General features: G+C 41.7%; 1 protein-coding gene and 1 pseudogene across 2 annotated transcripts; one reads left to right on the top strand and one right to left on the bottom strand.

Moving 5' to 3' along the window:
- LOC141512264 (ubiquitin-like FUBI-ribosomal protein eS30 fusion protein) overlaps nucleotides 1–1,026 on the top strand; it is a 37,143-nt pseudogene extending 36,117 nt beyond the window's left edge.
- A 4,357-nt stretch (nucleotides 1,027–5,383) lies between these two features.
- Nucleotides 5,384–17,550, bottom strand: LOC141515340 (apolipoprotein L2-like). Of its 2 annotated transcripts, none has more exons than XM_074226831.1 (4): nucleotides 17,455–17,550; nucleotides 10,465–10,601; nucleotides 8,589–8,638; nucleotides 5,384–7,819 (listed from the first exon to the last, which is right to left on the bottom strand). In XM_074226831.1, exons 3-4 carry the CDS (start codon nucleotides 8,603–8,605, stop codon nucleotides 7,036–7,038), a joined length of 801 nt encoding a protein of 266 aa, XP_074082932.1. In that variant the 5' UTR covers nucleotides 8,606–8,638; nucleotides 10,465–10,601; nucleotides 17,455–17,550; the 3' UTR covers nucleotides 5,384–7,035. The 2 variants fall into 2 exon arrangements, with proteins under 2 accessions (XP_074082932.1, XP_074082931.1); XM_074226830.1 differs by having other exon boundaries at nucleotides 17,286–17,508.
- Nucleotides 17,551–17,767: the final 217 nt, after the last annotated feature.

Here is a 17,767-nt window from a genome sequence, read left to right on the forward strand (position 1 = left end):
ATCCTGTTTCTCTTTATCTTTTTTGTTGTTCAATCATGTCCAATTCTTCATGAATCCTGTTGAGATTTTTCTTCCTTCTTTTTTTTTTTCTTGTTTTTGCAAGTCAATGGGGCTAAGTGATTTGTCCAAGGTCACACAGTTAAGAAAATTATTAAGGGTCTGAAGTCAAATTTGAACTCTGGTCCTCCTGACTCCAGGTCTGTAGTTCTATCCATTGTGCCATCTAGTTACCCTCCCCTGTTGGGGTTTTCTGGACAAAGATACAGGAATAGTTTGACATTTCCTTTTCTAGTTCATTTTACAGATGAGGAAACTGCGACAAGCAGGGTTAATTGGTTTGGTCAAACATTGAGAAAGTATCTGAGGCTGGATTTTATTTAGGTCCTCCTGATTCCAAGTCTGGTATTCTTTTATTTATTTATTTTTTTGCAAGGCAAATGGGGTTAAGTGGCTTGCCCAAGGCCACACATCTAGGTAATTATTAAGTGTCTGAGACCGGATTTGAACACAGGTCCTTCTGACTCCAGGGTCAGTCGGTACTCTATCCACTGCGCCACCCAGCTACCCCCAGGCCTGGTATTCTAACCATTGCCTGACCTAGCTGCCCTTTTCTCTCTAAAAAAATGAAATAAGAGCAGCTCGTTGTGTCCGAGGCCCTGCACCCCCTCGAGGTGACCAGGCGCGAGACTGTGGCCCAGATCAAGGCCCAGGTAGCATCCCAAGAGGGCATCACGCCCGAGGACCAGGTGCTGCTGCTTGGTGGCTCCCTGCTGGAGGATGATGCCGTGCTGGGCCAGTGCGTGCTGGAGCCTCTGGCCACCCTGGAAGTGGCCTGCCACATGCTGGGAGGGAAAGTCCATGACTCTTTGGCCAGAGCTGGAAAAGTGAGGGGTCAGACTCCCAAGGTGGCCAAGCAGGAGAAGAGAAAGAAGACTGGACGTGCTAAGAGAAAGCAGTACAATCGACGCTTTGTCAATGTAGTGCCTACTTTTTGGCAAGAAGAAGGGCCCCAATGCCAACTCCTAATCCCTGGTAGTTCCCTTCTGTCCTCAATAAAGCCAATACTACTACTGAAAAAATAAATAAATAAAAAATGAAATAAGAGGATGAGATGCTGATAGTCTTATCTAGCTGCCTCCCTATTTTTATTTTGATTTCCCAATCTTGATTTCTAGCTCTTTGACATCTCTTCTGATTTGTGACTTTTAAAACTGTCCTCTATTCCCTACTGTATAATATACTATTCTCTTTCTTTTCCCCCGAGGCAATGGGGTTAAGTGGCTTGCCCAAGGCCACACAGCTAGGTAATTATTAAGTGTTTGAAGCTGGATTTAAAGTCAGGTCCTCCTGACTCCAGGGCTGGTGCTCTATCTATTGCACTACCTAGCCACCCCATGATATACTATTCTCAATATTTTTATCCTCTAATCAAACTGAACAATCCTCTGGTCCCTGAGGATCTATACTCTCCTGCCTCTTTGCCTTCATTTCTGTCATTCCTTTTGCCCACAGCATCCTCCCTCCCACTCTTACTTTTTTAATTCCTATCTGGATATCCTACTGCAACTTCAAAATCCTCTGTCATTTTTGGCACTGTTAACCACTCTTCCCCTACCCCCAACACTAGATATACTTTTTCCTCAGTTTCCAACAAATTCTCCAGGTTCTCCCCCACCTCAATTTCTCTTCTCCCTCTCCCGATTTCCTTACTTCTTTCTGACCTCTTGGGGGCAGCTGACCCCAAGGATCTTGCTTTGTCCTTGTCTTCATCTTTCTCCCTTGGCAACCTCTCTTCAATTCATGGCTTCAACTCTAGTGCCTCTAACTGATCCCCCCATTTCTATTCTCTTGACCCTTCTTGGGAACACCACACCTTCATACTCACAACTGCTTATAGGAATCTCTGTCAGCATCTCAAATTGGACATACCCAAAGCTCTCTTCTTGATTCTGACTTTCTCTCTAATGATACAAATCAGTACCCACACTTTGACTTAATTGGAGAAAGTCGCCAGCTCCAGTGGGAGGTGAAGTGATTTGTAGGTATGTGTCAGAGGGGAGATCTCTCAATCTGAGGCAGCTCTCCATCTCCTGTGCCACATTGGCCCTCACCATCATCATCATCATCATCACCATCATCACTATCATCATCAATGTCATTATCATCACCATGGAATTGCTTTTGATTGGTCCCTAGTCCTCACTTCCCACATCCAGAAGGTAGCAGGTCTTGGGATCTCTAGAAGTGGTCCACTATTGTATTCTATTACTTTATTGCTACTTTATAGTAGTAGAAACCCTCTTAAGACTGCCAGGGTCAGTGGGAGGGTGGCAGGGATAGTTGCTGAGAGGCAGAAATAACCAGAATATGTTAAAGTTGCTCTTGAAACAATGGAATAGAATGTGTTTGCACACTTCAAGTTTCCTCTATCTGGAGGTTTCCAAGCAGACTGGATTGTTGAAGAGAGACCTCCAAAGGAGGCTTTCATGAAATACCTACCATGTGCTATGCACCATCCTGGATGCTGAGGAAAGAAAGAGGAAAAATCATCCAATCCCAGCTTTTGAGGAGCTTGTGGCCTCCTGGGGGAACATGCAGGCAAATACAAAGTAGATATGAGGTAATCTGGGGGGGGTCAGAGAGAAGGGGTGACATTTACATTTGGGGAAATTAGGAAAGACTTTCCAAATGACTTCTCAGAACCCTTCAATATGATTTTGTTTGCCTTCTCTGAATGCAGTAGTTGATCACAGAAATGGTTTTTCTATCACTGAGACAAAGTTTAGTTTCTATTCAGACTTATTAAACAGACACTTCTTTTTTTCTGGGGTTAATCTTTTGGGGTTTTTTGCAAGGCAATGGGGTTAAGTGACTTGCCCAAGGTCACACAGCTAGGCAATTATCAAGTGTCTGAGTTCAGATTTGAACTCAGGTCCTTCTGACTCCAAGGCCAGTGCTCTATCCACTGTGCCACCTAGCTGCCCCTAGAACTCAAAATCATAAAAAAAAATGTTGAAAACTATCTTTACATGTAATTGGAAAAAAATGAAAATGAAAAAGTTTGAGTTTTAAATTTTTCTTCTTCCTTCCCTTCTCTTCTCACTCCCCAAGACTGCAAACATTCTGGTATAGGGTTAGGGTACACATGCACAATCATATTAAACTTATTTCCATATTATTCATGTTGTAAAACAAGAGTCAGATCAAAAGGGGAAAACTGCAAGAAAGAAAAAACAAAATACAAATTTGAAAAAAATGAAAATGCATACTACGTTTTGATCTGCATTCAGACTACATAGCTCTTTCTCTGAGGGTGGATGCCATTTTCCATCACAAGTCTTTTAAAATTGTCTTTGCGGGACAGCTAGGTGGCGCAGTGGATAGAGCACGGGCCCTAGAGTCAGGAGGACCTGAGTTCAAATCCGACCTCAGACACTTAATAATTACCCAGCTGTGTGGCCTTAGGCAAGCCACCATTTGCCTTGCAAAAAGTAAAAAAAAACAAAATTATCTTTGAGCATCATATTAATGAGAAAAGCTAAGTCAACCATAGTTGATCATCATACAGTGTTGCTGTTACTATGCACAAGAATCTCCTGGTTCTGGCACTTCACTTGGCATCAGTTCATGTAAGTCTTTCCAGGTTTTTCCGAAATCTGACTGCTTATCATTTCTTATAAAACGACAATATTCCATTACAGTCAAATGCCACACTTTTTTCAGTCATTTCCCAATTGGTGGGCATCCCTTGAATTTCCAATTCTTTGCCACCACAAAAATTGCTGCTATAAATACTTTTGTTATGTGAATCATTTCCCCTTTCTTTCTGGTCCTTTTGGGACATGGATCTAGTAGTGGTATTGCTGAGTCAAAGGGTTTACACAGTTTTAAAGCCCTTTGGGTCTGGTTTCAAATTATTCTCCAGAATGATTGAATCAGTTCACAACTCTACCAACAAATGTATTACTATTCCAATTTTCCTCTTTTCCAACCTAACTCGATGGTGCAGTGCATTGACCTTGGAGTCAAGAGGACAGGAGTTCGAATCTGACTACAGACACTTAAAACTTACTAGTTGGGTGATGTGGCCTCACATCCAGGGCCATCTCCAGTTGTCCTGATTTATATCTGGTCACTGACCCAAATGGCTCCAAAAGTGAAAATGAGACTGGTGACTTAGCATGGCACCCCCCCACTCAAATACCATTCATGTGCCTCTCCTGGCATCACCTCCCTGACCTCATGATCTTCTTTGAGGACAAAGGACAAACTTCATCATCTTCTCCAATATTTATTGTTTTCCTGTCTTGTTCTATTAGCCGATGTGAGGTGTCAGGTGGTGCCTTAGAGTTGTTTTCATTTGCATTTTTCTAATCAATAGTGATTTAGAGCATTTTTCTATATGACTATAGATAGCTTTAATTTCTTCATTTGAAAACTAGATCTGTTCTCCTCTCAACAATTCAGAGAGCTAGGACAACCCTATTGGACTGGTTGTGGACAACGCTATCCCCATCTGGTGGGAAAAAACCAAACAACCCATCTTCCAAAAAACCCCTTCAGAATCTGAACACTAATTTCACTTTTTAAAAACTTTTTTCCAAGGCAATGGGGTTATGTGACTCGTCCAAGGTCACACAGCTAGGCAATTATTAAGTGTCTGAGGCCAGATTTGAACCCAGGTCCTCCTGACTCCAGGGCCGGTGCTCTATCCACTGTGCCACCTAGCTGCCCCAACACTATATTCACTTTTAAAAAAAAAAAAAACTTTCTCTCATGCATTACTTTCCCTTAATCCTAATTCCTCATATTCCTCAAAAATGACTAATATGTATTTACAATATTCACCTGATTGCTGCTGAGGAGAGGGGGTGGGAAAGGAGGGTGGAAAATGTATAACTTTAAAATATGCATATACATATGGATGAATGTTGAAAAACTTTCATGACTTGCATCTGGAAAAATAAAATATCAATATAAAAAAGATAAACACATAGCCTTGGTGGGAGACTATTTCAGTTTGCAGATAATGTTCTCCATATTATACTACTCATTTCATGATTAAAAAAAATGAAAACTTCCTGTCCACATCTTTTGACCATTTATCTATAGGGAAATGGCTTCATATAGTAATATTCTAAAACAAGAAGCAAAGAAACAAAAATATAAACCACTCAGACATGAGACCACCAGATAGGGGATTAGGAGATTGGGTTATTTAACATCTTCATTTCCTAAAAGGAAATGGAACTATCTATAAGAGAACTTCCAAAGAATAAAATCTCTTGGTCCTTAAGTATTCACAAAATAATTCTATCAAACTTTTAAATTATTATTCACACTATACAAATTACTTTTTTTTTTTTAGGTTTTTGGGGGTTTTTTGCAAGGCAAACGGGGTTAAGTGGCTTGCCCAAGGCCACACAGCTAGGTAATTATTAAATGTCTGAGACCAGATTTGAACCCAGGTACTCCTGACTCCAGGGCCGGTGCAAATTACTTTCAAAAATTAAGAAAGCATCTGTATTTTATTAAAAGAAAGATTTATTTTTGTTAGACAAGTGTCATCTTTATACTTAAACCAAAGAAAGATAAAAAAATCAGAAAAAAAATTACAGACCAATAGAATTAAAATTGGTTCAAAAATTTTAAACAAAACCCTCAAAGATAAACTAAAGAGATTTATTTAAGAAATCATTCATTATGACAAAGTTAAATTTATACCAGAGATGCCAGGATGGCTCAACATATGAAACACAATTTATATAATGAATCATATCAAAAACCAAGGCATCCAAAACCACATGATTGCCCAAGTCTTATTTTTGCATCCATTGTGAGAAAATACAACAGTAACTTTTTTTTTTTAGGTTTTTTTTGGTTAGGCAAACGGGGTTAAGTGGCTTGCTCAAGGCCACACAGCTAGGTATTTATTAAGTGTCTGAGACCAGATTTGAACCCAGGTACTCCTGACTCCAGGGCTGGTGCTTTATCCACTGCGCCACCTAGCCGCCCCTAACACTAACTGCTAAAAAAACCCTACCAAGTATAGGTATAGAGAAACTTTTTAAAAATACCATAAAAAATATCTAAGAGCTACTAGCATGTGTAATGGAGATATAGTTGAATTTTTTCCTATAGAAGTATAAAGCAAAGATGCTAATATTTGATAGATGCTAATATTTGATAGAGTTCTGAAAGTATATATAAGTGAAACTTTAAATATAACTATACAATTTTCACAATTTACTGAAGATATAAAAACATTCTTGGAAAATCCTAGAGAATCAGCAAAAGTACTGAGACAATGTCTTCAGGAAAAATTGCAGGTTACAAAATAATCTGAAAAATCAGCTACAATGCATATAACACAACATCTATGAAGCAATAATAAAGTGGGAAATCTCATTCTAAATAACTAAAATAGGCAGGAAGAGATTATGTCATCTTGGGCAAATCATTCTCTTGGGCAAGTCATTCTCTTCTGTTATCTGCACGGCCCTCCCCATCCCCCTCCCCTTTCCTCAAGTTGTAAGATCAGACAGAACCAAGAACTTCAACTTTCCATCCTAGGAGCCCAAAGTGGCTTGTTGAGAATCATGTAGCTCTTTTGATCCAGAGCCAGGACTCAATTCATATATTTGGCCTCCATAACCAGTGAGCTTTCTGTTTTTTTCTTTTCTCCCCAACAACGGTTTCCACAATCTTGAATGTAAAGCAAGGTTTCCTTTATATTCTCCTGAGATACCCTCATCTACTGGCCATAGACTGCCCTGACTCACAGCTTTTAGGTTTTCTATTCATTCATTCATTTATTTGTTTATTTATTCATTTATTCATTTGCTTGTTTGTTTGTTTCTTTGATTATTTATTTCTTTATTTTTAATTTTTGCAAGGCAATGGGGTTAAGTAGCTTGCCCAGGGCCACACAGCTAGGTAATTACTAAGTGTCTGAGGTCACATTTCAATTCAGGTCCTCCAGACTCCAGGGCCAGTGTTCTATCCACTGTACCACCTAGCCGCCCCTTAGGTTTTCTATTGAGTTACTATAATCAGGAGTGTGGTATAGACCTTGGAAAGCTCCTCTAATTTCTTTTCCAAAGCCTGAGCTTTCTCCCTCAGTTCTTCTGCTGTTTCAGCCTTTGCCCCATCTGACAAGTGTTTAGAATCTTGTATGATGGCAGACACATCCATCAGAACAGAAATTCCTGCCACTGCAGCACCCACTAACCTGGCTCCTTTGGTCATGGCTAAAACTGTGCCCTGTAAAGCCTTGTTGATCTGCTTGCCTTGCTTGGTGGAGACTCGCCCAGCTGTTTGGATGGTTTTGAAGACTCGTTTCAACCTTTTCGTTGTAGTAACAATTCTGGATGCATATTGAAGCAGATCACTTGTCTTTCTCTGAACTTGGTCTAAGTGTTTCTTCCCCCGTGCAGCACTCACATGATCAATGATGTTTGCAGAAGTCCCAGTGAAAGAAGCTACTGCTCCTAATCCCATCCCGGTCACAGAGAGGATCATGCTCCCTCCTGCTGTCATGGGTACCAGAGCTAACCCTGCTATGGTCAACATGCCAGAGATGGCACCGGTGGAGTTGGCCACTACACTGATGATGGTGCAATTCTTGTGAACCTTGTCGATTTCATCCGCCAAGCAGTTAAGGTCTTCGATATACTCTTTTAAGTTTAGTTTCATCATGGGAAATTGCTCCAAAAACCTTTCCAATTCGGGCAGCATGCTTTCATCTATCAGATCCATATCAGAATAATCCATATTTTTATAGTCTGGATCCAGATGATCAAACAGCCATTCAATATCCCTGTGAAGAGCAAAAGTCAAAGGATGATGAGGTCAATTTAGAGATAGGAAATAACATTCATTTTTCTATGGAGTTCTAACATTGACAAATTTCTTTTCTCATCCTTCCCTGCCATAAAAAGGATTCCCTCAGCTCACCACCTCTACTTCCTCACCAAGCCCTCACTCTTCAATCCTTTGGCATCTGGTTTCTAAATCTAGACTTTTATTGAAACAGCTCTCTGAGGTCACTGGGATGGACCAAGATCTCTGAGAGATTTGTCTTGTCCAGATTGGTCCTCTAAGGTAGAGGCTCAGTTTCTTCATCTATAAGATGAGGAGATTGAATTTACCAATAATAGTAGTCAATTGGTTCTTTTTGTGAGCTCTCTGACCCAGCCCAACTAAACTGTACATGGTTCTCAGTCCTGCCTCTTCCATGACAGGAACAGGTCCCACCTCCCTCTACTTCTTGAAATTTTGGGGCTTCCATCAAGGCTCAACTGACTTTGGACCCTCATAACAATCCTCTTATTATGCCCATTTGACAGAGAAGGAAACTGAAGCAGACAGATGTTGGGTTCAAATTCAGCTTTAGATATATTCAAGCCAAGTTTTCAGACTTCCTTACTCCAGGTCCAGCGTTCTATCCACTGTACCACCTAACTGCCAGTCTTGGTCATGATGGATGCTCCTCAAGTCTGGGAGAGCCGGCAGCAGGAGGGTCTCAAAGACCAAACTCCATAGGGGAGAGCTGAAGTGGGGCATGGGAATCCTTCAACGTTGCTCACCTTGTGTTCAAATCCATGTTGAGATGCTCACTTCCTGAGTCCAGTAAAGTCTGTGCAAAAACAGTGATTAAATATAGGTTTTCAGGACTTGATGATGATAAAGAGTCAAAGGAATGAATTGAACAGAAGAGGACAGCTTCCCTACAGAATGGAATGTTAGTGGACTTGAACTCCATCTTCCTGTTTCCAATCTGACAGTCACTGTGGTGTGGTGTGAGGCAAGTCACCTAAACTTCCTGTAAATCTCTACTTCAACCTCTTCAAAATGGAGATTTAAAAAAAATATTTGTAGTAAGAGACTATCTTAGTGGTTAGAGAACCAGCTTTAGAGAGAGAAACATCTGAATTTAAGACTTCTGATTTGAACTGGTTAGGTCCCTCTCCTTGAGTCACTTCACCTCCACAAGTGCCTCAAGAAACTCTTTTTTTTTTAAAGGTTTTTTTGCAAGGCAAATGGGGTTAAGTGGCTTGCCCAGGGCCACACAGCTAGGTCATTATTAAGTGTCTGAGGCCAGATTTGAACCCAGGTACTCCTGACTCCAAGGCTGGTGCTTTATCCACTATGCCACCTAGCTGCCCCAGGACACTCTCTTAAGACTGCAACTGGGTCTTAGAGGGAACTGTCCATCCTGATGATATCCCAAGCCCAGATCAAGTTAAATCTAAAGTAACCATATCAAAAGATTGGCAAGAAGTTCAAATAGTATAGTGAGGTCAAACTTTAAAGAGCTATAGAAATGTCCATTATCATTATTTTTACCTGGAGTGAATTCCAAAGTCCATTGCACTTTGTTTTTCTATTTTTCAATTAATTCAACTTAATACATTTTTATTAAGTAGCTACTAAGTGTCAGTAATTATAATGTGTTGGAGATAGGAATAAGGAAAAAAGTGAGACAGTGTCTGCCCTCAAGGGGCAGGAGGAAAGGTTGAAATGGAGGAAAGGCTGAAAAGAGTGAGCTATCAGGTGATCAGTTTATCCTAGGGCACAGTGGGGAGGTTTGGGGGGTAGGATAAGAGTTGGTATTCCCCAGAGTTGAAGTCAAGCAGAGATGCTCTTGGAAAATAGATTTTTCTCTCCTATGACTTAATGGAGGATCCTGGAATGGAGAAAGATGGTACTTAACCCTTGTAGACAGGGAAACGTATTAATATAATACTCTGTTTAGTTTCATCATGGGAAATTGCTCAAGGAGAGGGACCTAACCAGTTCAGATCAGAAGTCTTAAATTCAGATGTTTCTCTCTCTAAAGCTGGTTCTCTAACCACTAAGATACAGTCTCTTACTGCAATAATCAAAAGTTGATCTTAGAAATGGGCAACCAAATCAGCCCATTCCCTGTAAGACAGCAGCAGCAGAATCATAAACAAACCAAAAAACATCTCTCTAATGTTGTTCTGAGGGGTTATACCGATGGGGAACCAGCTTCTAGGAACACATATCCAAGAGTGTAAAATTCTTAGTCTAATCTGTTTGAGAAATAAAAATAGCTAACATTTAAAACACTTTACAAAAATATCCCAAATATATTTTACAAAGATTTTACTTTCCCATCAACCCTTGGAGGTGGTTGTTATGATTATCTCCATCTAATAGATGAGAAAACTGAAGTCCTAAGACAAAGGTTTAAGTGACTTGCTAGGGGTCTCACATTTACTAAATGCCTGAGACCAGTTTTGAACTGAAGTTTTCCTGATTCTTAAGTACAATGTGCTATTCTAGATGCTTCTTATCATTACTTAAACTCAGGAAGATGCTTAGGAATTGAATAAATGAATTTTTCTCTCTCAGTAAAATACTGAGTGTTTTTTCTCCAAGGTGAAATCAATAGAAAGCTGTCCATGAAGGCAGTAAGATCTAGGTTCAATAACTTACCCAGGGTCACACAGGTAGCAAGTAATATGTCTGAGGTCAAATTTGAACTCAGGGCCTCCTGACTCCAGGGTTGGTGCTCTATCCTCTGTGTCACCTGGCTTCCTCCTTGTTCTCTATCTTCTTAACAGACTCGCCACCTGTGGTCATTGTATAAAAATCAATTGAAGAAATACCAACCCAGAGGTGAGTGTTGGAACCAGGCCTGAGGTTAATTCTTGCCCAGTAGAGCTTCATTGATTATCCTTTCCTAAGGACATGAATCTTAACCTTCCAAGAAACTCCAAACTCTGCACAACCTCACCTTGGTGACCCCCCAAACAAAACATCCTCCATGGGGATCCCAACTCCCAGTCCCTGTTAAAACCATACCACCCTGACTCCTTTATCCCATACCCTGTAGAAAGACTTGCTCTTCTCACCACCTACTGCTGGGCTTGGTCAGTTGGGAAAGAATGGGGGGGTACAAAGGCCCCCTTGAGCGAGATACTGTTCAGGAGGGTGTCAGAGAGAGCAGGAAGACTAATCAATGAGGATAGGAACTGTAAGAGGGATTTATGTCCTACATGGAGGGAATCATGAATAGCTTTGCATTCACTTCCATTTATAGTGCCATCTTCCTTTTTACTGGGGGTTCACCAATTGACCTTTGATTTGATGCAGAAACCTGGGAGAGGATTACAGAGGGAATCATGATGAGGCTGGTTTTTTTGGACTAACTCCCTGATTTTGCCTAAAGGAGCCCCTTGCAACTCTCTCCTGGACCTACCGAACCAGGAACCACTGCTACCAGTCCTGCCACTCACCTCAGCCACTTCAGAAAGAGGAGGCTAATTGGAGAGGTAAGACTTCTTCCCAGGCACTCCCCCTTCTCTATGCCAGGACACTCAGGGTGCTCCTTTCTGAAGTCCTAGCTAGGTGGGGAGCTGCTTCAAAGCAGAAATGGAACTGGGATGCTTCTACTTCTTTCTCTGTTTAAACTGAAACTAAATGACTCAGCTGGTAGGGACATCCCCATGAGGAATCTTAGTTATAGACTCTGTGAATCATCTCTCCTAGTGTTCATTTTCATAAGGAAATTTTTTTTTTTTAGGTTTTTACAAGGTAAATGGGGTTAAGTGGCTTGCCCAAGGCCACACAGCTAGGTAATTATTAAGTGTCTGAGACCGGATTTGAACCCAGGTACTCCTGACTTCAGGGCCGGTGCTTTATTCACTGTGCCACCTAGCTGCCCCATGAGGATCTTATAATCTAAAAACACTCTAGATCCTCCACTGGGGTGTGGCCTACAAAAATCTGAAACAGATTCCCAATTCAAGCCTAAATGACTTATCTTTCCACGTACAGTGGCCTCAGTATAAATTGGATAATGGGAAGATATGGTCACCTGAGGGGACTTTTGATTAAGTCACCCTCTTTGACCTAAACAACCTATGTCAGAGGCAAGGCAAATGGAGTGAGATTCCATATGTCCAGTTGTTTTTTTGAACTAAGGTGGTACCCTTTCCTATGTGATTCTCTCTGCTACCCAAATTCTTCTCCATCAACGAGAACCTCCCCAAACTGGCACATCAGACCCCTGAGCCCCTTTTACCACTCCTCCAGATGATCCTCTGGAAGATGCCCTCCTTTCAGCCCCACTCCACTTTCCCTCTCTGTCACATCTTTCCCCTCTCTTTTGGTGGTGATCCACTATAATGGACATCAGGGCATGTCTATCTCTATGGAACCAAGTGGCCAAACAGGCTGCACTCCAACCTTATACATACCTCCAATTCATTATCTTGCCTTCCCTGAATACAGACTATTCACTGGAAGAAAAAGAAGCCCATTTCTCTGAAGGGTCCTATGCAGGATCCCTGACTAACTCAGGATGGCCTCCTTCTCCTACCCCAAAAGGAAGCAGGCATCTTTCTTTCTCACTTTCACATCCCTTCCGTGTAGGACATAAACCCCTCTTACAGTTCCTATCATTGATTAGTACTCCTGCTGTCTGACAGTCTCCTGAACCTTACCAAAGACTGTCATATCTGTAACCATATCTCACCTTGAGAGGGTCTATGTATTTCCCCCTTTCTTTCCCAACTCACCAAGCCTATAGATATATCCCTGGCCAACATGAAAGGCCTAGCCCTTGGTGATTCCCTCTGACTTGGGCACAGGGAGAGGAATGAGTTTGCTCCCCTCTTCCCTCCACCTTGGTGTATGCTTAAGAGGAGCCGGGATCTTCTTCCTCTTTGGGAATGCTGCATGTCTATGTCTTCCCACCAACTAGACAGGTATTTGTTCCCTGGTCTCTCATCCCATATTGAGGTGGCCCCTAACAACCAATCCCTTCCTGTCACCCTAAAGACACATGCAAGGTACCTCACTCTCATTCCTTTCTTAGTGTGGGCATCCTTTCTGGAGTGGGCATGGGGGTAGGAGGCATCACAACTTCTCTGTATCACTTTCAGCAACTAATCACAAGACCTTCAGGAAAGTCTTGATGATATAGCCAAAAGCCTCCTACAGATTCAAGATCAGCTAGGTTCCCTAGCTGCTCCAACCTTACAAAACAAACCGGTCACGGACCTACTGAGAAGGGAGGTCTCTGTTTGTTTCTGGATGAAGAATGCTATTTCTATGTTAATTCTTCTGGATTGGTTTGGGATGCTGCTAAAAAAATGGACTGATAGACCCTCAAAATCAGCTGATACCATCCTTCCACATTCTCCCTTGGTTCCTTCCCATACTGACCCCACTTAATCATGGTCTTGTTGACGCTCTTCTTTGGTCCTCCTTTGTTTTGGATGCTCACATCCTTCATCTACAAAACAGTGAACCCTGCAACATCTGAGATGACCAAATCCACAATGTTACTTTAGGCCCAAGCATACCAACAGTTCCACCATTTACCCTTTCCTATCCTGATGATATTATCACACTCAGCTAGAAGCAGCTCCAGAAGAAGCCACCACTGACTCCAATCCATCTTAAAAAATTCAAACAAAAAGACTGGAATGTTGGATCCGGGTCGGAGTTTAATGCTTGTCCAGTAGAGTTCCATTGATTATCCTTTACTAAGGACACATGTCCTAACCTCCATAGACACTCCAGACAATGCCCAATTTCACCTTGGGGACCCCCCCAAACAAAACTCATCTTCCATGAGGGCCCCAATGACTCCCAGTCCCTATAGAAACCTCTGCCTCCTATTTCCCATACCCTATAAAAAGACTTGATCTCCCCACTACCCACCTCTGGAATCTACTTGGACCCAGCCCTGTCCTCTCTTCAATAAAGTTTTATGTTCACTTCCATTTATAGTACTGTCTTCCTTTTTACAGAAGGTTCACCTTTTGACTTTTCATCTAGTCTGTTATCTATAGGCATTGTAAGAATGGTGAAGAGAAGTGCTAACCTCAGAGGCTGGCTTCCTTGCTCTAACTGTGGTAAACAAGACAGGACAACCTTCCTCAGACCTTCGGATGACATGAGCTGCCACTTCCTGCTGAAGTTAAATGTTTTTGTCCTATCTGATTTCACTGGGATAAAGAAACTCCCTTATTGATTTCCCCAATAACCAATTGAATCTCCTCATTGCATCCAAATGTTTTTGATCCTATCTGATTTCATTGAGGTAAAGAAACTCCCTTTTGATTTCCCCAATAACAAATATGAATCTCCCCATTGCAGCCACAGTCACTGAGTGGTGTCTACATCCCTGAAGGGGAAGCTTCACTTGCTTTGTGGAGGTCTTTAGCAAAACTAATAAGGTGCAAATGCCCTGAATTGGGAGGGACAGTCCTTCTGGCATGTCCTCCTGATTTTCCTCTAGTTCCATCCTGAACTGAGGGTCAGAAGCAGTCTTTGCAAGTCCTGCCCCTCAGGTTGCTTGTTTGAAGAATGCCTCTCCAAAGCTTCATGTTGGAGTCCATTTTTCTAGCTGGGCCTCCAAGCATGCTTGCTTAATCAGCAATTTTTACTAAATGTGTATGTTAACATAATTCTGTGTGGTTTTCTTGAGACCAAACTTGAGGCTACTATTTGTCCTTTATTAGAACAAACTCTGGAGATTAACACTATGGCTCATTTAATTCTAAAGAGTCATGGAGATCATCATCCTCACCCAAAGTAGAGGTGGGTAAGCCTGGCCTGCAAAAGTCTTGCAGTATTGCCTGGGGCTATGAGAGAGTTAAAAAAATTGGCCAGGGAGCAAACAATCACTAAATGTCAAAGGTCAGACTTGAATCTCTTTGAAATCACTCTGGTGATTTCATTTGAAAGTCAATACTAATTTAATAAACATACACTTTGGTTTTTGGTTTTTGATTTTTTTTGCAAGGCAAATGGGGTTAAGTGGCTTGCCCAAGGCCACACAGCTAGGTCATTATTAAGTGTCTGAGGTCAGATTTGAACTCAGGTCCTCCTAACTCCAGGGCCGGTGCTCTATCCACTGCGCCACCTAGCCGCCCCTAAACATACACTTTGTGATACGCTAGACATAAAGTAAGAGCTGAGAATATCCTTGAATGCTCCAATCAATTCCTGGTTTCTCCACCTGCCATCCCCATGAGGACCTCACCTTTGGATCTGCTACCTCTGCCACCTCTATAAACCAGCCATGTCCCATAGCATCTCTCCCCCATGGAACTATAATGAAGTCTTACGCTTCTAGGAGGAAGGGGCTATTTTTAATTTTTATTTTTAACTCCTGATATGTAAAATAGTAATGACTTTCAAATATTTGGAGGTATAAAATTAATTGAGAACTTGAGGATCTGGGTTCAAATTCTACCTGAGATACTCTCTACCTCTGTGACATTGGGAAGGTATCTCCCTGGGTCTCAGAGTTCTCTGCTGAAGGGGAAGGGCTGGACTACATGTCCTTTGAGGTCCCTTTTAGCAGTATAACTGACCCAGGCAGTAGATAAGGCTCACATAAAATAAGAGGACATCACTCTCATGTGGCTCATCTTTATAATAAATCTACAACCAGCCTACAACCAAAGTAAACACTTTTTCCATATGAGGTGATCCCACTCCATGGAGGATCCAAGGGCTCAAGAAACTAGTTAGCTGAATAGATGGGGAACTTGACCTAGAGTCAAGAAGGTATGAGTTCAAATGTATGTGCCATCTGAATGACCTTGGACAAGTCATTTCTTCACTCTATCTCAGTTTCCTCATCTGTAAAAATAAAGGCAGTTGTCTAAAGTCCCTTCCATTTGTAGATCTGTAATTCTATGGTCCTAAGCACTTAAGAGCTCTGTGCCTCAGTTCTTTCACCTATAAAATGAGAGGATTAGACTCATTATCCTCAAAGATCCCTTTTAACTTTAAAACAGTGATCCCCTTTTAAAAAAAAACATGCTTATTCTAACTCCTTAGAGATTTGCAAAGCACTTTCCTCACAACAATCCTGGTAATATATTATTATCCCCATTGGACAGATGAAGAAACTGAGATTCAGAGAAGGGAGGTGACTTGCCCAGAGTTGGTAAATGGCAGAGATGGAATCCAAACCCAGGCTTCTTGACTCCAAACCTAGATTTTTTTTTCAATTTCCCTGAGAAGTTCCAAGAAACAAATTTATTTTCCCTTATATGTCTACACTTCTATATTGATACAATCAAAAACCTAAGATAAGGCCTTAGCCTGTTTGGTCTCTGGTTTGGTGGCTGCAATAAGGTACCTGACCCACTTCCTACCAGAAAAGTGATGGACTGAAAATCCAGAAAGAACCATGATTTTTTGCCTTTTTGGACACAGCTAGTGTGGAAATTCAGTTTGCTTTTCTCTGTGTTTGTTATCATGGTTTTCTTTTTATAATTTTTAAATTGTTTTCAGAAAGGAGACTGGGAAAGAAGAGATGATACCTGCTTATAAAAATTAATTAGGAGGATTAATTATAGAATTCCTATCTCAGAATGATGAAAAATCTAAGCACCAAATGTTTGTTAGGGAATGATAAGGAATACTTTTGAAACTTATCCATATCTGAGAGTACTGACTTCCAGGAATTCAACCATGGCTGTTAAACTGACCTTTGGGCTGATCCGTAGTCTGGGAGAGCAAAAGAAGACCACAGGCTCTAAGGCCAATCCCAGGTGGAGGCTTCTACATCCAGAGCAAGGAGGGACTTGGGAGTCAACTCATCCCACAGACTCATTTCATAGAGGAGGAAAGTAAATCCCAGAGAAAGGACAGTGATGTGCAGAATTAGAGATTCTGGAAAGACCTTCAAGGACCTCCTAGTTCAATCCCTTCATTTTACAGATGAGAAACTGGGGCGGCTAGGGGCTCAGTGGATAGAGCACCGCCCATGGAGTCAGGAGGACCTGAGTTCAAATCCGACCTCAGACACTTAATAATGACCTAGCTGTGTGGCCTTGGGCAAGCTACTTAACCCCAATGCCTTGCAAAAACCTTTAAAAAAAAGTTACTGAGAAATTAAGTAAATTTGCTACAGATAAGAAATTGAGGTTTGGGGAAGTTAGGGGATTTGTGAAAGGCTGCCACACAGAAAGGATCAGAGGCTGGACCCTGCCCTGCTAAATCCTGCTGAGTCGACATCTCTCTTTCTCCACATCCAAAATTTTAAAAAGGGAAAAAAAAACATTTCTGAGAACAAAGAGAGAAGTTTTCATTAGTGAGGGCATAGGGGAGAAAATGCAGATTTTGTCTGTTGAGACTGGCTCCTCACCCAAGTTAACTAGATCTAAGCTTCTGAAGTCTTACAGTCCTTGAGAACCTCAGAGAGTCTGGGGGCTTTAGACATACCTCTGCACACAAACACATACAGACACACACCTCTCCTGCCGCTGAGAGTTCATCCTTACCTTACTCCCCAGACTTTTCCCATACTCTTTTACCAGCTGCTCCAACTTCTGACCTGGCTTGCTTCCTTCTTGCCCCCAGCCAGGGAAGCTATCACCTTCTCAAGATTTGGGGTCAGAGCACTTGGTCACCAGCCCTAAAGAGTCTTGGATGAAAGACAAATGATCTTACCTCTCCGGGATCTATTGCTGCCAGCCAGCAGAGTGGGTTGAACCAAAGTCTCAGAATTACTCAGAAACAAAACTGAAACTAGTGTCTTGATTGTGAATAGGCTAAGAGAACGGGTATTCTCATCCAGAATGCCACCCCCACAGCTGTGAGCATGTTCAGAGACATAGTTTAGAGAGTCATGAAATGTCCAACGGGGAAGGAATTTAGACCTTGGGAAATCGGAACGAGAAGGGAGTTTAGAAGAAGGAAAGGAGACAGTGGTAACAATTTTATTTATCACCCTGTAGTGTTGCTTTGAGGCTCAAACTAGATA

This window comes from Macrotis lagotis, chromosome 2, assembly GCF_037893015.1.
Source record: "Macrotis lagotis isolate mMagLag1 chromosome 2, bilby.v1.9.chrom.fasta, whole genome shotgun sequence".
NCBI lineage: Eukaryota > Metazoa > Chordata > Mammalia > Peramelemorphia > Peramelidae > Macrotis > Macrotis lagotis.